The sequence below is a fragment of the Balaenoptera physalus genome (assembly GCF_965194825.1).
Source record: "Balaenoptera physalus genome assembly, chromosome: 18".
In the NCBI taxonomy this organism is placed as follows: Eukaryota; Metazoa; Chordata; class Mammalia; order Artiodactyla; family Balaenopteridae; genus Balaenoptera; species Balaenoptera physalus.
Window position 1 is genome coordinate 11,182,625 of NC_138899.1, and position 23,847 is coordinate 11,206,471.

Sequence of the window (23,847 nt, forward strand, 5' to 3'; positions counted from 1 at the left end):
ATCCTAAGTTATTGGTGACGTTCTCAATTATTCTCCCTTTCGTAACACATTATATGGTAGTATAAAAACAAATGGAACCTAAAGTACCTAAACAGTTACATAAGAGGAAAAAAGAGTACATATGTAGAAATTCATTTCCTTGCAAAAAAGTTCAAAAACATACTTCTATAGCTTTTGTGATGACATATCAAAATTTAAAACTTGATCTTCTCATTGAGATTATACTCCTGTGGACTAGATTATTTTACATGTAGGTATATGTGTATATAGGCAGAGAACCACTAAATCGTTCTTCAATTTTTATATTTTTAGAATTTTAAGTACTTAATCTATGTAATTAAAAAAATTTCAAACCATATCAGTTTACTACTTCTGCTATATAGATTTTAAGTCATAAGTTAAACAAAATGCCAAAGAACTGAAAAATCTTTTAGTAGCCTGGCATGGTAGGTGCAGTGGAGACTCTGAAGTCTCTTAAAAGTCAAGGTAGATAAGTTTCTTCCAGGGTTTTTTCAGGTCCCCTCACAAAGTGTACTACACTACGTAATTTCTCTTAACCTTGTGGAGATACTTTCAGAGGAGAGCAAAGATAGTGAGGTGGAGTTAAAGGAGGACACTGAAGAATTCTCATTTTCCTCTTAGCCTGAGGGTAGAAAGGGGGCAGCAGAGGTGGAGACTGAAAGACTGAGGAACTGAGACTTGATTATATTATTTCTTAAAATCAAATATTAGCAGGTAAGCATATAAAATTTATTCCAAAGCTACATATTAAAAAAATTGCTACTCTTACTGTATAGTCACTTTTGTTACAGCTTCACTTCCTAACCCATACTCAGTTTTACCCAGTTTACTTAGTTAAGTAATATAGATTAGAAACACTTATGGCTAAGAAAAAAATGCATGTACTTTTTAGATTAAAAAAAAGTAATAATTTATTTTTAAATATATTCAAATTTTTCATTAGTTTAAATTAGCATTTCACTTCCTATTAATCCATTTTAGTTTCCATTTCCATTTACTTACAAAACTTTGAAATCTAAGTTTACATCCATAACCTCTCTCTACCACACTCTTCTGAGTACTATTTTAAGAATGACTGCAATCAAACTAGGAAGTCATAAATTTTCTATGAAATCCAGATCCCACAGGACTAGTTTGTATCTTTTAGATACCTATGTCTTTTAAGGTGGCATATGCTAATTTCCACAGTTGAGATTCATTTGAATAAGTTAACACCTATAAACTTACATTCTTCTTAAAACCAAAGTATGCACCAATAAATGTTAGAGGCACAGATATGCAGAACCAAAGAGCCAATATGGCAACCAACGTCCCAAAAGGAATAGCTGCTGAAGATCCTTCTCCCCAGAGAATCAGATTCATTATAAAGAAGTCAGCAAACACAATCCTGAAAGACACAATAGGTTTTTGGGTAAAACCTGAGGTGGAAGCAAAATGATATAGTAGCAATCATATGTAGTTAATATCATGATTTCTGTGTTACACACAAGGAAAGTGCAACTGCTGAGTCAAAGGGTATGTGAATTTAAAACTTTAGTAGAAACTGCCAAATTGCTCTTCAGATTGGTTTTGCCTGGCTTGAACTCCTATCAGCAGCTTATGAAATTTACCTCTTTCCATATTTTCATCATGCTTGGGATTGTTAACTTTGTTGTTTTAATTTGCATTTCCTATTGACAACTGCAGCTGAGCATCCTTGTGTCTGTTGGCTTTCTAGGTTTTACCTTTGGTGACTTGCTGGTTATATTCACTGCTCATTTTTCATTTGGGTCGCAGGGCTTTTGCAAAGTCACATATGTGAGTTATTTATATACTCCAGCAAATAACTCCTTGTTAAATACCTTTCTCCTAGTTTATGACTTTTAAGAACCCAAACATATGAATGTGTGTACTTCGTCCCTTTCAGTCATTCTTCTATGAGTACATTTTTAAAACATGGCTGTAATAATACTATAATCACTTCTGTATACCCCCCCGCCACACACAGTTTTTAATGTTATCAAAGTGATCAATTTTTTCCTTTACCTTCTGTGTAACTGAAGAAAGCCTTTCCTAACCCAGGCTCGTAAAAACACTCTTCTAAATTTTTGTCTAACTGTTACACCCGTTATATTTAGGTTTTAATCCACCTGGAACTGATTTCATGTGTGTGAGGTAAGAAGAGAATTTTTCTCCCTTCATGTGGACAATCAATTGTCCCAGCATCATTTTACATTGTTCCTCTGGTTGGTGATGCCACGTCTAGCATGCTTCTGTGTATACATGGTCTACTTCTGTGTTCTCTGTCCTGGCAGCCAGAGGACCTCTCCAAATGCCTTTGCAATACTTGGTCTTCTCATCAGGTAACATGGTGAATTTGTATGTATCTCTAACAAGCTTTGTAGACTTGTCATATGGACTGTCCCTATTTTGAGAAGTTACTTCAGGTGTTGCAAAGTTTTTCTGTTGCTAATACTCCTGTGAATACAGTCTTTTCCCCATACAACTACCACTTCCATTAAGATGTTTCACTTGCTACTGGTGGTATTCATAATCTTGAAATATTAGCTGATATCTAGCCATTTTGCCAAACTCTTTTACTAATTCTACAAGTTTATAGCTCAAATTTATGTTCTCTGTATACAAATTATGTCACCAATAAATAATAATATAATCTCCACCTTTCTTTTTGTTTCATGTCTTAATGTAACTAGAACTTAAATAACTGAAGCCCTAAAAGTGATTTATGAAAATGTCTCTAGTGTTTCATCATTAAATGATGTTGGTTTTGAATTAGAGATGAGATTTTTATTAATAGAAGGGAGCACTTCTCTCTCCATTAAATTCTTTTTTAATCTGGAAACAATCTTTAATATTATCAAATGCCATTTTGCTGTGCCTACTGCAATAATTATATGCAGGTGCTTATTTATAAAAAAAATTTTATGAATTGATTTCATATTGATTTCATATTATCAATATCAATATTATCATATTTCATATTATTCTTTTCCTAGATGAACACCAATTCCCTGTGCCCTGGGGACTCGGGTTCTTGGCTCTTCTCCTTCTCTCTACTTACCTCATCATCCCCTGGTGAACACCTGTTTTTAAGGGTGGGATGAAGATGATAAATCAGAGAAAGTTTGATCAGAGATGTAAAAAACTAGCATAGGATAATTTCTGTGAAGGCAAAAAAGGAAGGAGTTTCAAGGAAAAGGTATTCCAATGTTACACAATGTAAAGAGGTAAAGACAGGAAAAATGGTTTCTAAATTTGAAAATGGGAACATCTTTGGTAACCTTAGACAGAAGTTCACTAAAGTGATGCGGGAAAAAGATTATGTGGGTTTACAATGTAAATATATGCTAAAAAAATCAGAGTAAGGGAGTACAGACTATTTCTTCAAGGCATTTTGTTGAAAATTGAAAAGAAATAAAGACAGTAGACTAGAAGATGCTTATAGGAAGCTCTTTTTAGAATATGGGAAACGTAAGCATATTTGTAGGAAGAGATGAAACACATGACCAGAACACAGAGAAAGCGAGAAATGGATTATGTCAGAGATTGGGGGGATGTTTGAAAGGCAAGATTCCAAAGGAAATTGTGGCTGACAGTCTTGGTAAGGAGGGGCACTTCTTCAACTGTCAGCAGAGGTAAAGAAGACAAAGGATATGGCTTGAGGAAAGCATAAAAATCTGAATAGAACATGAATGGCTGAGAGGCATGTGAATCTTCAATGGAGGTGAAAATCTGAGACTATTTAACCCAATCATGTATAAAAATGCCAGCTATTCTTTCATTTCTGGCCTGCAAATGGAACAGTCTTGGCTTCAAGATTTAACCCTTGGCCTACTTTATTGCTGCTGATTATTCAGAGGCCAGTTCTTGCCCTCCATTAATCTGTGAGCGGGGGATAAACTGGGTTCTATTTCTAGGACCAGACACACATCAGATACTTGATATCAGAAGCTATCTTCCAAAGCACCACAGATGTTCTGTTTTTTTATGTTGGTGGTTGTTTTTTTCATTTTTGGTATATGTTACTCTAATCTAATTAATGGAATATGCTTAAAAGTAACTATACTTATGATAAAAATCTGCAAATGTATGCCTGCCTGAACGACCTTCAGGTGAGGATTCATTTCTGTGATTAGGTCAAAAACTATATGCAGCCTTACATGACAATGTGCCAGACCAAGAAACAGACTTTCAAGAAAAGGAATATAAAAATTTCTCATGTCTAAAGGTACCCTTTCCAGATAAGACATGTAGTTGCCATTCTGCAAATGTTTATTAAATATTCACTTTTTAAAAATTAAATTCATTTTCTTGGGTACATAGAGACAGAAAAAGATTAGACTTACAGGACAGAAATTCTGGGAACTAAAATATGACTATGTCAAGCAAGTTATTATTGAAAAATTCACTTACCCAGGACAAAGAAATGATGTTAATAAAACGTTTGTTTTCCACTTCTCACCTCCAAAGGCTGTAGAAGAAAACAAAAGTGGCATTAACATAAAGACTTTTCTTCAAAGCAAACCAAATATCCATACCTCAGGTCTCATATTGGACAAATTAACAGACAGCACTGGGTGCCTATTCCTAGAAAATGACACTAGCAAATGTCCTAATACTCCCTAATCAATGATCCAAATCAGAGATGCATATCACAGGACTGCCCTGGATAAGTCCCGCTCTAAAGATTGTTTCAGCATAAAATAAATCTAGTGTCAAAGGAAAGTCATCCAAACCAGTTTTTCTTTTCTAATCTTTCTTTTAAACTTCAAAACAAAACAAACCCTTAAATTCTAACCCAGTTTTAATTAATGGGACTAGATGGAAAAAGGGTGCACTGCAGATTCTCGTTTATCCTGAGGTCAGTTTCAGAATTCGTTATAAAACTAGGAACCCTCAAGCCTGACATGCAACACACTTCAATGCCCATAGTAGGTCTGAGTCTCCAGGATGCCTCCAGCACGGTAGTTTCAGGTAGGCCGTGGGTGGCGGTGGGGAGACCAGTGTGTAGGATCAGGTGACCAAGAAGAGTAGACGGGTTACGGCCACTTGACAGAACAAATTTACTTACAAACTTTTTACTCTCCTTTGCCCCTCTCTAATTTTTTTCCCCACTTTATTTTTTTTTTTATAAATTTATTTATTTTTTATTTTATTTATTTTTGGCTGCGTTGGGTCTTCGTTGCTGCGTGCGGGGGCTACTCTTTGTTGTGGTGTGCGGGCTACTCATTGCGGTGGCGTCTCTTGTTGCAGAGCACGGGCTCTAGGTGCGGGCTTCAGCAGTTGTGGATCGCGGGCTCCAGAGCGCAGGCTCAGTAGTTGTGGCGCACGGGCTTAGCTGCTCCGCGGCATGTGGGATCTTCCCGGACTAGGGCTTGAACCCATGTCCCCTGAATTGGCAGGCAGATTCTTAACCACTGCGCCACCAGGGAAGCCCTCCCCACTTTAAAAAAAACAATTAAAAACTTAAGTCTCCAGACTAAAAAAAAAAAAGAAAATACTCCCCTGCTCCTAGTTTAAAAGTTGGAGATAAAACTAGCTGAGATCTGAAAACCGCTTTGATTTTTAAAAAAAGTTTTAACAATTTATAAGCAAGTTTAAGTACCTCTTGCCCTAAAAGAAAACAACAAATTATATATATATGATTTGAATTCACAGCATTACTGATAGGCTATTGTGAAATTATGAATTTTGGGTTTAATACAACTCTACTCAAAATCCTAATATATTTTTTGAAACATTAAAAATGCTTCTATAAAATGAAGCATGTTTTGACTAGGGCCACGTGACAGTGTGTCTCAGAATGTTCTGCCTGATTAACGTGCTACTTAATCTGCAGCTAGGAGAAATGAAGGACGGAGAGAAGATGAAGGGGAGGCGTGTCTGTCGGGCAGAGAGTACGGATCAGAGCTCAAGCAGAGGGAACAGCATGTGGGAAGGCAGGTGCACAGGCTGACTGAGGAACTCAAAGAAACCCAGCGCACAGCAACAGTGAGAAAGGGGGAGCAGGCAGGGGTCCAAGCGTACCTCACATGTGTTAAAATACATCTGACCACCCTAATCCTATGTCTATTAGTAAAGAATGAAAGAAAAAAAGAACTCTGACAAAATTCACAGAAATTAAACACACTCACACACACATACATGAATATAGAACTTCACATACTCTATGCATCTAGCAAAGTCTAATATTTCTATTTGGGGTTGAGTCTAGCCAACCACACCTTAAGGCCACCTGTGTAACCCTACCATGTTTTAGGGTTATTCCCTAAACCTTATGCCTATCAGAAACCTTGGGCAACCCTAGCCCTGCGTCAGCATCTCCCTGGCATTTAAATTCACAGATTACCTATGGGACCGTCTCAACGGGACGACAGGATTCCTGAGCAGGACCCTGGCAAAGCTGCTTTCTAAGTCATCTAATCATATCCCCATCCTTACTCTGTGGCTCTGATCGTTTTTTTCACTGAACTTTATTTTACTTCTGGAAAGCAAGAATACAAGAGAATGCAACAAATCATGCTACAAAAGTAACTCACTTCAGGGCTCTTTAAAACAGTGAGATCTTAATTTACTTTAAGTACAGTTTACTTTTATAAATATTAAACTGATGTAAGTACGACCTCTCTCATATAAGGTATTCCTGTATATACTACTTGTTGGTTGTTTTTTTTTTTAAAGTAGAGGGAAGGATTTTTAATTAATTAATTTTTTTATTTTTGGCTGTGTTGGGTCTTCGTATCGTGAGAGGGCTTTCTCTAGTTGCGGCAAGCGGGGGCCACTCTTCATTGCGGTGCGCGGGCCTTTCACTATCGCGGCCTCTCTCGTTGCGGGGCACAGGCTCCAGACGCGCAGGCTCAGTAGTTGTGGCTCACGGGCCTAGTTGCTCCGCGGCATGTGGGATCTTCCCAGAACAGGGCTCGAACCCGTGTCCCCTGCATTAGCAGGCAGATTCTCAACCACTGTGCCACCAGGGAGGCCCCTACTTGTTGTTTTTTAAAACTTATTTATTTTTGGCTGCACTGGGTCTTCATTGCTGCGCGCGGGCTTTCTCTACTTGCGGTGAGCGGGCTTCTCACCGCAGTGGCTTCTCTTGTTGCAGAGCACGGGCTCTAGGCGCACAGGGTCAGTAGTTGTGGCGCACGGGCTTAGCTGCTCCGCAGCATGTGGGATCTTCCCAGACCAGGGCTCGAACCTGTGTCCCCTGCACTGGCAGGCAGATTCTTAACCACCGCACCACCAGGCGGATTCTTAACCACTGCACCACCAGGGAAGCCCTATACTACTTGTTTTAATGAATAAATCAGTGATACTCACTCGTACACTTTTTCCTTTATTAGTCTAAATATGTTTCTATGAATGTAGCAAATCTAAGTTGTTCAGCCGAACCTGTGATGTCAAAACTTAAGAAGGAGAGACGCGATGACGGATAAGCAGCACCCAAATTTGTTTAACCCACCGTTTAAGCATGTTTGAACGAGCAAATCTAGGGCCAGTCATCCCCTTCACAAGCTTCATTAAATAAGGATACACACCTATAACACGTATTGTTTAAAGAGCATCAACTACCAGACACAAAGGCTCAGACAACTGATGTAGCAGGTTAGACTCCTGATCTGAACACCCGGCAGGGTGGCTTTTACTTACACTTATAGAACCTGGCGGCGACATAGCCTGCAGGAGTGCCCAGCAGCACCCATAAGACCACAGCACAAGTCATCAGTGCTCCTCTGTTGGCAGGCGACAAAAACCCCAGGCAAGCAAAAACTAAAAAGTAAAGTTATGCATTTTAGTATGGTTTCCTCTGAAGTGATAGAAGACCCCTCTCATTTTTTAAACAATAAACTGAATGCAACTTCATGAAAATACGCTCTCTTACCAGGCAACCACACTGAAACTTAGTAATGTTTAAGGCACTGTATCTATAGGATCACACATAAAGCAAGCTCCAATTTGGAAGTTTCCTGTCAGGGTCCATAAGACCCCACCTTTCCTGTTATCCGTGGAGGCTCGCTGGATGCTCATGAGTGCTTTCAGCTCTTCTGAGATTCAAGTACAGCTTTTAAAATTAACATCAATAAAAAATATTCCCACTATAAAATAGTCTCACTTTTTGTTCCTTGTAAAAACAATACTGAGTCCTCTGGGGTGAAAAAAACCTTGTAACATTAAAACATAAAGAGATAAGACAGAATCTAATCAAAGAACAAAACAGGGGAAAAAAGATTTCATAGTACTATTCGCTTTGTGAACACAAGTTACTGAAGGGCTTGGTCAATGACTTGGGAAATTCTGGTTCCTACCCTTATTCAGCTAGTTCGTTTTATTTGTTCTTCCCTATATAACCCTCCCAACTAATAAGAAAAGAAGTACTATCTTATATTTATAGCAATTCCTAGCTTTAAACTGCAAGTCAGAAGTTATGGTTTTCTCAGAAAGAAATCCAAGAACAGATGCAGGTGGCTTTCTAATCCCAGGAGCACCAAAGTTCCCAGTGTTTCCCCTGGGTGCACAGCCAAGCACACACCATCGCACACCCTCTGATCAGCACCGACTGAAGAGGAGAAACTCACGATCGATGACAGGAAACCAGACAGGGTAACTTTAGACGGTCTACTGGAATTTCAGCTAAGGTGCACCCCCCACCCCCAATTCCTCCCAGGCCTGAGAAATGGATTGTTCTGAAGCAAAACAGTCCATATTCGAGCAGTGAAGGGAAACAATCCCTATCATTTGCTAACCTAGGCTCTCTGAAACGTTCCTTCCTTACAAGTTCACTTTCTAGCTGACCCCAACAAAGATCGGAGAGGGGCAGAAGGCAGCTCTCAATAGAATTTTAAAGCAGAATTTCACCCTCAAGCATCCATTCTGCTCTAACGCCACCTCAGCTCTCTGGGGATTCCGTGCAAGCGCCTGTGTCCAAACCTCTTTCATGACTCGTTTTCCCAACGTACCCTCTTCAGTGTAATATACTTACAAATGCTAGTCTCACCCATCACACCGGCATCTCCTTATGTAAGTTGTTAGTAGATAAATATGTTCTAGTTAGTCTTCAAACTGAGCCGAAAGGTGCAAATCAGTAAACCCCAAACTTATTCAGGTGCCAGACATCTGGCATTGATAATTCTCTTCCCAAACATTTATGTGGTTAATTGCATCATAAAAACTTAGAACAATTTTACCAGCAGAAAATGATTATAGTATTAGGCATTTAATATGCAATCAAACATAAGAACAAATGTTTGCTAAAAAAAAATTATTGAAAGGTCAGTGGTTTCTGAATTCTTCTAGTAACATTCACGTGCTACTGTTCATCAGTAGCACGCAACAATAAAGGAAACATGGGGAAATGAATGCATAATTCAGAAAATTCTTTTCATAAACATTTTTTTCTCTTGTAACTAGGAAAACTGAAAGACCATGGCATTAATATATTTCCAGAGAATAGTCTCAGAGCCACTCCAGCAGCTGAAGAATACCTCTAAGGGATTTCTATTTTTAAAAAAAGAGAAGAAAAAGATTGTCCTAATTGACAAAACCTTAATAAAATTTCTGAAGATTTTCAGGTGGCACAAGGAAGAGCGACTTTTTGTGTAGGAAGATCTTTCCTGAACATTGCTAGAGAAAGAAAGAGGTCTTGCTTCCTAAATCCTGCCAAGGTGGAAAGGTCTACAAAGAGCTTCCTGTCCCATCCCCTTCTTCTTTCTCTCTCAGTGGAAGCCAAGAAATCTTACGCTCTGGTGGGACAGGACAGTCAACCTGCGTGACCCTGCTGCCAGGCTGCCCAGACTCAGACCCAGATGGTCTTTGAGGATCTAGTCATCTGCAGCTGCAGTGCTCCCACAACAAAGGCCTGGTCTCTATGCAGCTGTGAGGGAGACATGAAGAGTCAACTTCTGGCACAGCTAACCTTGCCCCAGGTCACTTATGGCCAAAGCACACAGATTCTGAGAACCAAAGGGACTCTCAGAAACAACCGAGCCTAGCTACAACTTAGGAAAACTGGATTTCAAATAATTATTTAGAGAAAGTAATTTCTACTTTGTAATTTTCACGGAACACTTACACAGAGTCACGAAAGTCATAATTAAAATCTGTGTCCCTGATCCCAGGAAGACTGACAGCAGCATCCCTTTTCTTGGAGGACGGAATATATCACCATGAACTAGCTTCCAGCCAAATTCTTCCTGGGCATCCTCCTAAAAAGGGAATAAAGTCGTTTAAGTGCCATGTGGTATCACCAAGAAAACTAGGCAGTTTGTTCACTGTTGAATATGCGGATATGGAAATTTTAAAAAAAAACCTTACAAATGTTAGTATTTATTTCAGTTTGGAAGTATAAAGCTTGACTCATGGAGCTTTATAGCTTTCTTGAATTATTTTGAAAGGAATGTTGTGTGTTAAGGTCTATAAATATAGTTACTGAGAAACTTTAAGAAGAAATACAAAGATAATGTGATACCTAGTTCTAGTCTAATAAGTCAAGCTTTATGATCCAATTTGATGGCGATTTTAAGTCATACTCTATAGTCTTCTTTTTTTTTTTTTTTTTTTTTTTTATAGTCTTCTTAACCTACACTTACTAATCTCCAAAACAAGCAAATGGTATTAGGTCTCATAGCTACTTTGCTTGTATAGTAGGCTTGGCTGTGAAAATATTAATAAGCTTGTGTCACCAGCCCAAACTGCTCCCCTATCTCCAGACACACATACACACCTGCCTAATCAACAGCTCCACTGGGTTGTTTAATGGACACCTTGAACAGAATTATCCACAGTGGAACTGATTCTCTCTCCCCGCCCCTACCTGCTCTAACCTGCACTCTCCCTCAGTAGATAAAAGCTCTATCCTTCCAGTTGCTCAATCCCCAAAACCTCAGAGTCATCCTTGATGCCTCCTTTTGTTTTTTTCACACTTCACATACAATCCTTTAACAATTCTTACAGTTCTAGCTCTAAAATATATCCACAGGATCCACCACTAGCCCCTGGTTCAAACCATCCCTTCTCACCTGGCTCTCACGGACTTCACTAAACTAGTCTCTGTTTCTGCCCTTGTCTCCATTCAGTTGATTCTCAATACAGAACCAGAAAGATCCTTTTAACTAATCGGGTGGTTCAGACCAGAAACGTGGGGTCATTCACTGGCTTCTCTCCCTCTTCCACCCTCTCCACAGTCAACTGGTCGATCAGAATTCCATCCCACCTCCTGAACACCCTCTGTATCTATCTGCCCACTTCCCTACTTCTTCCCTGCCACCATCCCCTATCTCTGGGAACTCTCTAACAGTCTCCTGACTGGTCTCTGTGCCTCCAATCTTGCCCGGCTCCAAACGATTCTCCACATAATGTTCAAAGTGATTTTCCTAAAACATGAATCTGGCCATGTCACTGCTGTTTAATATTCTTCAACAGCTTCTCAATGACCTTCAGAATGCACAGCTTAGAAGTCCTTCAAAATTTGGTCCCTGGTATTTTTTCAGCCTCCTCACTTAACATTTCATCCAGGGTACATCTGTATCCCTCCCCCAAATTCCCACTCAAATTTCTATCTTTGCGAGCAGTAGACAAAATTTTAAAAATAACATTCTAGTATTTTATAGTTTCACATTTTCATTTAGATCATTAATCATTTCAATATAAGCAATAAAGTTGGAATCTACCTTATTTTTTTTCTAGATGGCCACCCCCCCTAATCCAAAAGTATTCATCAAATCTATTTTTTCTTTGTTGATACACTTTTGTTAACCTCCAAATTTAGACTCATTATTATTATATATAGAAAATACTTACTTGGAATTTCTTCGTTCACCAATCCTCCTAAATCTCTCTTTAGGATTGTTATTTATTTATTTTCTACTAAAGTATTTCTATAGTAATTCCTTCAGGTCTGATAGACTGATTCACTGCTAAAGTATTTCTACAGACATTCCTTCAAGTGAAAGTCTGTTTGTGGTCAACTGGTTTTGTTAGTCTGAAAAAGGTATTTCATCTTCATTTTTGAAAGACAGCATCTCTGAGTACATGATTCTATGTAAATAGTTAATTTCTCTCACTGCCAATTTAAAAATATTATGTTTTGAGCTTCCATGGCCAATTTAATTGTTTTTCCTTTGCAGATGCTCACTCTTTTTCCCCTCTGGCTGATTCTAAGATCTCTTTTCTCTGGTGTTCTGTGGTTTTGCCCAGTTGATCTAGGTGTGGATTTCATTTTATTTATTACACTTTGGATACATTGCCTATCCTTTATCTACGGATTCTTATCTTTCATCTATGCTGGAAAATCGTAGCTGTTACTTTTTCATATATCTTATACTCTGTAATTAATAATCTTAATATCTGAAATCTTTGGGACTTGGTGTAAATTTGTTGTTTATTGTAAATTTTTGTGAATTTCTGATTAATAGATCATACTTTATTGACCTTAAATGGGGGGAATCCTGCAAATCCAAATTTGAGAGACTTTCCTTCAGAGTATTTCTACTCGATTCTGCTGGGAATCAGAAGGCATGTACTAACCTAGAACCATTTTGCCCCCCTTCAAGAATCCAGGCTTAATACATAGGAGATCGAGGTTCACCACTGACCCAAGGTTTAATGTCCCAATTAGTTAAATACTTGATATAAGCACGGACCTAAAGGAGAACTTCAACTTCTCATGCTTGTACTGCTTCCTGCTCTGGCCTCACTCAATTTGGGGGGGATGAGGTGGATTTGGGGAAGTCCTTGGATACCTTTTTTTTTTTTTTTAACCTATCATAAGCCCAGCAATGCATCAAGTCTGGTACATCAAGGGCTAATTTGTTTATTCATTCATTCAACAAATATCTGTTGATCACCTACTATATGCTTGTCACTGTTTAAAACACCAGAGATACTACAGTGAGTATAACAGAAAAGTTCCTCTTCTCATGAGTACACCTTCTCATTGGAAAGGCAGACAATAAACAAAATAAGTAAAATATATAGTACTCTAGATGGTGATAAGAAGTATGGATGTGGGGTGTGGGTGGAGAGGATGTAATTTTAATGGGATGGTGAGGAAGGTCTCATTGGGAAGATCATATCTCAGCGAAGACCAGAAGGACGTGAGGGAGCTCTCTGAGGGATGAACACTTGAGGAAGACAGAAAAGCAACTGTAAAGGCCTGGAGATGGGAACCCGCCTGATGTGTCTGAGGAACAGCAAGGCAACCAGCATGGCTGGAGCAGAGCTCCAAGAGCTACTGCAGAGCCTTATGGGCCACTGTAAAGACTATGGCTTCACTGAGTGCAGTGGAAGTCACTGGAGGGCTGTGATTGGGAGTGAAATGACCCTGAACAGATACGCTCTGACGGCTATGATAAGAGACTGGCAGGAGGGAAAGAATGGGAGCAAGACTGGAATAGGGTTTCCTGGCCTGTCCCCCAAAGCCACCTCTGTACAAATAAAGAAAAAATTCCATTAACTCAGCAATTATTTGGAATTGCCAATTATGAACAAAGTATTGTGAAATTATTTTAATCAAATATTTAATAAGGCATACAATCAATAAAATCATGGAAAAGAAACTGTGGAGTACAAGTGCTAAAAAGCTTCTAAACATTAATATGTTCTTTTTTCTAATTAGAACAGGACAGAGAGATGGGGGGAGCTAAGAAGCTGGGGAAGAGAAAACAATGAAAATCTGAGTTTTATGTATTCATTACAAGTAGTAATTCTTGTGGAAATTTTGTTAAAGAGCTGCTAGGAAATTAAAAAGTATAAAATGTAAAACATTATGCAACTTAAAATGCGAATAAATGAAGTTGAGGCATTAATTACTTTGAATCCACCAAAAGGTTGAAATGATAAAAATTCAGTTAAAATTAATTTAAAAAAATCAAACATACACACATATAAAAATTGCTTGGGAGCTATTCTACTCAACTTTGCTGTTTCCCAAATGGAATAGAGAAATAGAGACCTATTTTTCTGCTGGAAATAGAGACTCTGACAGAGCTGATGGCATGTAAGTGAAAAGAGGGCAGAGCTGGAGCTGTGCACCTGCACCCTTTCTGCACCCTCTACTGATGCAGACGAGGCCGTGAACAGTTCAGCTCTGAGAGCTGCGGTCACTAAATTTCTACAGAAAACCAATCCTTAAGGATCATTTCCTTATTTGAAAATGTGAATTCAGAGTAACTTTTGAGAAGAATGTTGTAAAAGCAGATTCCGTCTAAAGCTATTATTTAAATTTTTTCCAAAGAAAAAATAAAGACTGTCCTCGGCAGACCAAAGAACAGTTCAGATGTTTCACTCACCGTAGAATCCATCTGATTATATCTGGCAATATCTTTATGCAGCGTCCGTAGCATAATCATAGCCACCATTCCAGACAAGAAGAGGACAATGACCAAGGAATTCATGATGCTGCAGAAATAAGCATGTTAGGATTAATCTACAGCTTAATCTTCGGAACAGCAAAACTCTTTAAAAACTATTTACTGAGTAACATTAAAACAGCATTAATCAAATTAAAAACTTGACCTAAAAATCCAACGAATTCAATGAACTGTGTTCTGCTACACGGCCTTCTAGTGGATGCATAACTGATAACTGTATGTACTTATCATAATTTTGTGGTCTGTTGAGAACTAGAATTTTTTTCTCCATGGTCAACATTAATAACTACTGTGCCCAAATTAGGGCAACATAAGCTGCAAGGATCAAAAATGGACTGGTCTGTACCCTCAAGAAATCTACTGAAAAACAAAGTTACTCAGTATATTAATGAGTAACAAAAAAGATTAATCAGTGAAGTAGGAAAAGGAGAGTGATGGCACCATGAACAGCTCTCTAGATAAAAGTTTTGAGTCATGCTTAGAAGAGAGAATAATAATAATAATAATAATAATAATAATAAACAGTCGTAACAGCCGCAGTGGCTTGTCTATTGAGCCCTCTTTCATGCCAGGTAAGGTGCTCAAATGCTCTGTTTCATTACCTCCTTCAATCCTCAGAATAGTCCCATGAGACAGGTTATTTCTAGATAAAGAAATGGACTCTGAGAAACTGGGTGATCTAGCCTGACTCACAACCAGTGACTAAAAGCCAGGACTGAACCCAAGTCTATCTAATTCAAAAGCCCAGCCTTCTGAATAACTGGAGAATCAGAGTGAGTGGGATGTTCAAAGGGAGAGAGAATAAAATAAGGACAGAGCATAAAGAAGATTAATTCTATACTCTTACCTAAACCACTGAATGTGGGTATGAGGCATAGATTCCAGAATGTAGTCCCATCTAGATGCCCATCTGATATTCTTATCTTCCTAGAGGGATTTAAAAACACACACACACACACTCTTTAAATAAGAATTTGCCAATGAAGCATATCAGGAATCCAAAAATTTCCATTCACAGCTTAACATTCCAGTCAACAGATACAATTCCGCATTATCATAACTTGGGTTAGTCATGAGACTTATGGACCTAGATTTACTCAAGTCTCAGGAAAATTAGGATAAAATTAAGCAGTAAATAAAAAATAAGAGTTCCTAAAAGTATCTAGTTACTTGTATTTTTTTAAAGTCTTACTTTAAATCTTAATTAGCAAAGGCTTATTTTAAATGTCAAGATTTAGAGCTTTAGAGTATTTAATTATTTTCAGAAAATTGAGTGGAATAGCTTATTCTTTATTCTCTTTGATGCTATCTATCTATACCTATGAGACATCTAACCAGACCAGAGTCTAACCTAGGTACCCTGAGCATCTGGCAGGTGTCACCCACACTGAGCTCTTAATACCTAGAAAGAAATATGTACAATTTACTGCACCAGGCTTGCAAAATTACACAGTATTTAGGGACAGTAAACGTCACGACTATATTGGATTGCCAAGATAGTTTATTAAAAATAGAGGTGGGGGCTTCCCTGGTGGCGCAGTGGTTGAGAGTCTGCCTGCCAATGCAGGGGACACGGGTTCGAGCCCTGGTCTGGGAAGATCCCACATGCCGCAGAGCAACTAGGCCCGTGAGCCGCAATTACTGAGCCTGCGCGTCTGGAGCCTGTGCTCCGCCACAAGAGAGGCCGCGATAGTGAGAGGCCCGCGCACCGCGATGAAGAGTGGTCCCCACTTGCTGCAACTAGAGAAAGCCCTCGCACAGAAACGAAGACACAGCACAGCCATAAATAAATAAATAAAAACAAATAATTTTTGAAAAAAAAAAAAAAATAGAGGTGGAATATTGCCCAAGATTCTCATAAAATGAACTTTTACTTTCCTCCTAAGAAAACCCTCCCTTGAATTACCTAGGAACCTATATACATCATCTACCATCAGGAAACTTTCCATTTAAGCTTACACTCAAATCCTGATTTTAAAAATGGTGTTGTTTGCCCAAATGCTTGTTGCATATCTTTGACACTTTCATACTACCCTTCATGCCTGATTTCTACCTTTTGCCTTGTTTGTACCTCTTATGGCTTAACACTTTTAATCAGGCTCAGTTCTCCAATTCCCCATACTTCTTATTTAAACGAAGACTTAGTTTTGAGTGCAATTATGTTGCCTGGTGCACTGACAAACTATTCCAAAAATTAACTCATTAAAAGCTTATCTATTTGATAAGCTAATCATATTTTTAATTAGTTTAAGTAATATGAATTAAAAATCAATTTCTGAGTTATACTAAAGATAAAAATCACACTCACCTGGAAGCTAACAGAGTAAGTATAGGCAATTCTGATCTCCCCAGAAGCCTTGTTACTTATATCCATGGGGGGTCCAGAGCAGTCTGGTTTATCTATATGGGTGTGCTTGAAGCTGTGGGAAGAAACATTTTGGCAAGATGCTGATAAAATAGTTTTTTAAAATGGAGTAAAGGTTAGAGATTTTGTTCGTATTTCACAATGCTGCTGATAGTCAAAAGTGATTCATATCACACTGAATAGTACAAATATTTACTTCATATAAATAAACGGCTTAGTTATTATAAGTGTACAAAATTGTTACTCAAAATAAGAACCAAACTTTGGAAAACATTACTTGAAGAGCATTAAATAATCTTTAAAGAAATCAAAACAAACACTGAGGGAGTTTAAATTAACTGCCATCCTATTATGGCATGCATTGCTTTACCACTAGTGGCACAAGAAAATGGCTGTATCAGTTGGGTTGGGGGGGTGGGGAGTCATGGAAAGAAAAGAATACTCAAAGAAGCATCTCACAAATAACTGAGGAGTACTTTCACACTAAAAGAGCTGACAATTTGAAGAGATGCCCTTTCAATGACTTATCACATACTGGCTTCTAACATTGCATGGAGACTTTTGAAATGACACACTAATCAGCTCATTTGGGCCTCTGAAAGCCGCAAATATCTGAGGTAATGCTTTTCCACTGTAAAAGGGAACATGGTCCTAACCACTTATGCTCTCCATTCCAAGCTAACATAGAAAAGCTGTCAAAAACTGACTGAAAAACAAAACAAAAAGGCACCTTGGCTACTTACCATGACAGGAAAATAAATATTTATATGGTTTCTCTGGGCAACCCATAACTCAATAACAAATCATGCTAAAGGCAGTTTTAGTAAAATCAATTAAAATACCAAATTATATGCCAGAATACTGATTAAGGAAAAAGTTAATTGGTCCCAAAATATTTATTCTTTGGGTCTAAATTTCACTTACAGTTATTTATTTTTATCTCTTGTATAATTACCTTTTTGGTTCAAGTTTAGCAGCCACTAATCTTGCTCCCATGGATCCAGTTTCAACAACATGGTAGTGTATTTTGATGTCAACATGGTTAAAGATGTAAAATGTATCTCTTTCATGGAATTCTGACTGTGGAGCAGAACTTAAAGTTAGTGGTAGAAAACTGGCTATAAAAGAGTCAAAACATAAAATTTTAAAATGAGCCAAAACAAGTAAGAAAATTTGAACTTGGACAGAATTTTAATCCTTCCCCATAAAAATGTGTAAGTTTTAAGTTTAAACTTTTTTTTTTTAATTGAAGTATAGTTTTTAATTGAAGTACAATGTTGTGCTAGTTCCTGGTGTACAGCAAAGTGATTCAGTTATATATATATTCTTTTCCATTGTAGGTTACTAAAAGATATTGAATATAGTTCCCTGTGCTATACAGTACAATCTTGTTATTTATTATATTTTATTTATAGTAGTTTGTATCAACTAATCCAAAACTCCTAATTTATCCTCCCCCTCTTCCCCTTTGGTAACCATAAGTTTGTTTTCTATGTCTGTGAATCTGTTTCTATTTTGTAAATAAGTTCATTTGTATCATTTTTTTAGATTCCACATATAAGTGATACATATTTGACTTTCTCTGTCTGATGCATTTCACTTAGTATGATAATCTCTAGGTCCAACCACGTTGCTGCAAGAGGCATTATCTCATTCCTTTCTATGGCAGAGTAATATTCCACTGTGTGTGTGTATATACCACATCTTCTTTATCCACTCATCTGCTGATGGACATTTAGGTTGCTTCCATGTCTTGGCTATTATAAATAGTGCTGCTATGAATACTGGGGTGCATGGATCTTTTTGAATTAGTGTTTTTATCTTTTCCAGATACACGCTCAGGAGTGGGATTGCTGGATCATATGGTAACTCTATTTTTAGTTTCTTAAGGAACTTCCATACTGTCTTCCATAGTGGTTGCACCAACTTACATTCCCAGCAACAGTGTAGGAGGGTTCTCTTTTCTCCACACCCTCTCCAGCATTTATTATTTGTAGACTTTTTGATGATGGCCATTCTGACCGTTATGAGGTGATACCTCACTGTAGTATTTTGATTCTCATTTCTCTAATAACCAGTGATGTTAAACATCTTTTCACGTGCCTACTGGCCATCTGTATGTCTTGGGTGGAGAAATGTTTATTTAGGTCTTCTGCCCATTTTTTTGATTGTTTTTTGTTGTTGTTGTTGAGTTGTATGAGCTGTTCGTATATTTTGGAAATTAAGCCCTTGTCAGTTGCATCATTTGCATATATTTTCTCCCAATCTGTAGATTGTCTTTTCATTTTGCTTATGGTTTCCTTTGCTGTGCAAAAGCTTATAAGTTTGATTAGGTCCCATTTGTTTATTTTTGCTTTTATTTCTATTGCCTTGGAAGACTGACCTAATAAAACATTACTACATGAGAAAACATGTCAGAAAATGTTTTGCCTATGTTCTCGTCTAGGAGTTTTACGGTGTCATGTCTTATAAAGTCTTTAAGCCACTTCGAGTTTATTTTTGTGTATGGTGTGAGGGAGAGTTCTAACTTCATTGATTTACATGTGGCTGTCCAGCTTTCCCAGCACCACTTGCTGAAGAGATTGTCTTTTCTCCATTGCATATTCCTGCCTCTTTGGTTGAATATTAATTGACCACAGGTGTGTGGGTTTATTTCTAGGCTCTCTATTCTGTTCCATTGATTCATATGTCTGTTTTTCTGCCAATACCATGCTGTTTGGATTTCTGTACCTTTGCAGTATTGTCTGAAGTCTGGGAGAGTTATGCCTCCATAAGCTTAAACTCTTTATAAGCCAAAATTAACTGGCAGAGGTACAAATTACACTTCTTTAATGTTTTAATTTTTACATAAAACTTTAAAAGTACCTGACAAGATATCTCTTATTGTCTAGCTTTTCCCTTAGAAAATAAAAAAAATTAAAATTTAAATATTACATGTTATGACCATGCTAAATGTTACACATTTTAACACTTTTCCTCCATGGAAGTTTAAAACTTCAGAATAAACCAATAACCTAAATTATTCAAGAGTCCTTGGTCAACTCTCACAAAAGCATTAACCAAATAACCAGTTTCATGATCGAGCTCATGCTAACTTCTACTACCAGGTCATATTCATTAAGAGATTAAATCAGGTTGACTTCATTATACAAAATTTAATATATATCCCCAATAATTTTGATTACTTTCTAAATTAATGTCTTCACTTTATTATTTTATTTTTTAAATTGTAAAAGAATGGCCTCAAAGATTAATACCTTTTAAAAAAAGGTATAATACCGAACTTTTACAATACAATATTCTATGGACTTAAATTCGCAATACAAATTTCATGGACTTCTTATGAGGTCTTTTTGGCAGTCAACCATGAATTTTTTTTTAATATGTAAGACTTATGAATTTAACTTTTAACAGAGTCAGAACATACAAAGTCCTAGCCCATAGCATAGTGTTTAGCATATAAGAGACACTGCCAGTAAATGTTGAACTGAATCTGAATTATTTTAGTTCTAGAGTTATGAATTGTTAATCTGGCTTAAATTTAAAGACTAGGTATGGGAATTCCCTGGTGGTCCGGTGGTTAGGACTCAGCGCTTTCACTGCAGCAGCCCGGGTTCAATCCCTGGTTGGGGAGCTAGGATTCTGCAACCTGCACATCAGAGCCAAAAAAATAAAAAAAGGACCTGAGTAGTTGTCCTTCAGAACATCTGAATTGCACTCATTCAATGAATATAACAATTTTTGTCCAGCTAAAGATTGACGCCTTTTACCAAAAAGCCATATTTTAAAAAATAGTATAGAGTTAGTTTATCACAAACGTACGTTAATAACACAGGCATCTTTTGCATGGCCTTTATCTGTAATGTAACAGCCAATAGGAAATCCAGGATTACAGAACCTCTGACCATCTTCAACATCATAACACCATGTTACCGGCATATTATCCACAATCCTATGCATAGAAATAAAAGTCAAGTTAGAAACCACCAAACATGACTAAGAATTACTTCCCAAATCTGTGTCAACACTTTGTAAAATTTAAATGTCTAAAAATGCCTTAAGGTGTCAAAACTACAATCAAAGAATTTTGATAAAATGTGGTACTTCGTAAGTAATAGTACCGTGCCAATATCTGACACACTGTAGTGGGAAAAAAAATCTCTATACCTTCTTTGAAAGGGAGTAAATTAAATAAATTAATTTACTGCAATCGCTAATATAATAATACCATTATCTAGACACCTAAGTATAATTTACCTTCAGCGAACACTCAAAAGCTCTGAATAGGTGCAAAGCAATATATTTAGTTCCTTGGGAACAGTTTACGGAATAGTATAGAAACAAACGTCTTTTATTACTCAGGTAATTCAATAAAAAGGAGAAGAATATAACTGCAAGATATGGGGAAATATTCAACTTAAGGGCCACGCGAAAAAGTGAAAATAATAGTATCATCTATTAAAACCGTGTAAATCCAACTTATGTCTAAAAGAAATGCTGCTATAAAGTTAGAGAAATAAACCTTTCAAGTTCTATAGTGAAAAGAAACTTTTTTTAAAAAAAGGATAAAAGTAAAGAATAAAATTTTGTAGTCCTGTATAATTACATTAAAGTGCGAGCATGGGGTCCCCTATGCCCAAAACACATCACAGGATACAAATTTTAAAAATTACTAAAAATATACCAGCTGTATTACAGTCATAAGACAACACTCCAGGGCATGTTTTATTTGTGAATTAATGTATGCCTTAGGAAGTAAAATTATGATTCTATATTCACCCAGGGTGTACGTTAATGACCTAATAAAACATGTCTCGTCACACTTAAATGCTATTTAATAGTACCCAATGTACTAAATTTTAGAATCACCTACACTGTTAAGTTGCTTATTATTATAGCCAGCAGGCTAGTAGTTCCCATGAAAAGACTAAAATATCAGAAGCATGAAAACCATGTTATATAATATAAATAATTCAGATTTTCTGGAGGCCTCAAGAATCAGTTAATTGCTTTAATTTTTTAGATAGACAATAAAGTTCAATCAATGAATATATACTTGCAATATATTAATTTTTATATCTTTACACTATCATATCAGAGAGAGTACTACATAAAATTATAGTGCTAGTTACAAAATGAGAATTAAGGGGCAATTTAGGTTTTTTTTTAAAGTTGAATGTCCTAAATTTATCATTTATATAATGCCTTGACATAACCTTTGCCTGGCTGGAAACAAAAAAAACCCAACAAACCCTTGGAAGTAAATGTAAGAAAACTTAAAGAATATAATTTTCAATTACTGCCTTGCTAAATTGGGAAGTAGTAGCTATTGAAATTCATAACACCAAAAATATTTAAAAATTCTATTTTCAATCTGATACAGTGAAAAAGAGTATAAGAAGAGGACTCAAGAGGTTAAAGGTCGAATGACTGGCCCCAATTTTTTACCATTAAGGACTGCATTCCATTATTTCCCTCTACCCTCATGGGCTCCATCTGAAACACTTCTAGCAGTCAAGCTTCATTTATTAATAACTCAATTTTCCCAATAAATTAATTTCTAGAGTTTCTGATCAGAATGGAATAAACCATGTGGCCACAATACACTCAAAAAAAAAAAAGTGCAGCCAAAAGCAAAGAAACTTGGCATTTAGGTTATTCCACATAGTTTTTTTTTTTTTTTTCTTCACATAGTTTTAACATAAGTTAATTTACACTATCTAATTAGGGTTTTGAATTTTTGAAAATAGCACATCATTCCCCGTTGCCAGCCTACTGGGATCCAAGATTGGTAGTACTCACTGGACTAAAATATCTTCAAAGACCCCTCTCTGTCCAATAAGCCAGAGTCTGGTGGTTTTATGGTACTAAAAAAATTTAAGTACTTTGATAACTAGTTAAATAAATTACACTTTTATAAATAAAATGTCACAAAGACTTGGAAACTTAGGCAAAAAGTATAATCACAAACCTTGCAGAGTACAGGGAATTCAAGTGTCTGCTGCTGGTATCAAAACATTATAGTCAGGGGACTTCCCTGGTGGTGCAATGGTTAAGGATCTGCTTATCAATGCAGGGGACACAGGTTCAAGCCCTGGTCCGGGAAGACCCCACATGCCGCGGAGCAACTAAGCCCACGAGCCATAACTACTGAAGCCCGTGTACCTAGAGCCCATGCTCAGCAACAAGGGAGAAGCCACTGCAACGGGAAGCCTGTGCACTGCAGCGAAGGGTAGCTCCCGCTTGCCGCAACTAGAGAAAGCCTGCGTGCAGCAATGAAGACCCAAAGCAGCCAAAAATAAATAAGTAAATAAATTTATTTAAAAAAAAAATCAGTCAGTCTCAAGAATCAAGAAGTAGCTTAACGTTATTGACAGAGTAAGCCAAGAAGATCCTCAAATTACATTCTAAAGTCCCAAATAAGAATTAAAAGTATTCATCAATTTAGATATGAAAATTAACTATTGTTAATTAACTGACTGTTCTCTATAATGAGAACAATGAGTTGGTGCACTAACTAATAATCAGTCATTTTAATCGTTCAGAAGGTAGTGTGGTTAAAGTGTTATAGGGGAAGAACTACAGTTCATTCATGTGATGGAATGCTATACATTACAAAAAGAATGAGGTAGATATAGATCTATAGATGTGCTTTACATGGAAAAATGCCCGTATTTTCTTAAACAAAGTGATAAATTTGCAGAATAATGTGTACAATAATTCCGTTGTTATTTTAAAAGGTACATACTCTTTTATATACCTACATGTGCATAGAAATCTGGAAACATACAGGAGAAATAATAGTGCTACCTCTGGGGAGCAGGATTAAAGAAGTTGAGGGTAGTAGAAAACACTTTTTATAATCTTTCATATTTCTAAGGGTTCCTGCTATTTTATCTCTGTCAACTCTGCTATCTATGCTTAAAATCAAATTACATAGTAAAAATGTCTGAAGCCAGCCAAGGACAGAAATATACTCAACTAATGGTTCATATAAATTCATCAATATGAATCAAATATTTTCTAAATGTGTAATGAACTGATTTAAGGACTAAAGCCCATTGCCTAGAACTACCAGACTGTAGATCTGTGATATGG

At 37.0% G+C, this 23,847-nt stretch overlaps 1 protein-coding gene and 1 long non-coding RNA gene across 2 annotated transcripts in view; one reads left to right on the top strand and one right to left on the bottom strand.

Annotated features, from left to right (window-relative positions):
- LOC309647423 overlaps window positions 1-23,847 on the top strand; it is a 290,446-nt gene that overhangs the window by 228,887 nt on the left and 37,712 nt on the right. The gene's annotated exons all lie outside the window — the stretch shown is intronic.
- Window positions 1-23,847, bottom strand: part of TM9SF2 (transmembrane 9 superfamily member 2) — a 57,299-nt gene that overhangs the window by 10,336 nt on the left and 23,116 nt on the right. Inside the window, exons 5-13 of the mRNA XM_082434637.1 lie at window positions 20,572-20,701; window positions 17,705-17,829; window positions 16,693-16,804; window positions 15,232-15,311; window positions 14,304-14,412; window positions 10,088-10,220; window positions 7,669-7,788; window positions 4,435-4,492; window positions 1,249-1,408 (exon numbers count right to left, since the gene is read on the bottom strand). Coding sequence (XP_082290763.1) covers window positions 1,249-1,408; window positions 4,435-4,492; window positions 7,669-7,788; window positions 10,088-10,220; window positions 14,304-14,412; window positions 15,232-15,311; window positions 16,693-16,804; window positions 17,705-17,829; window positions 20,572-20,701 — 1,027 coding nt within the window. The remainder of the gene's footprint in view (window positions 1-1,248; window positions 1,409-4,434; window positions 4,493-7,668; window positions 7,789-10,087; window positions 10,221-14,303; window positions 14,413-15,231; window positions 15,312-16,692; window positions 16,805-17,704; window positions 17,830-20,571; window positions 20,702-23,847) is intronic.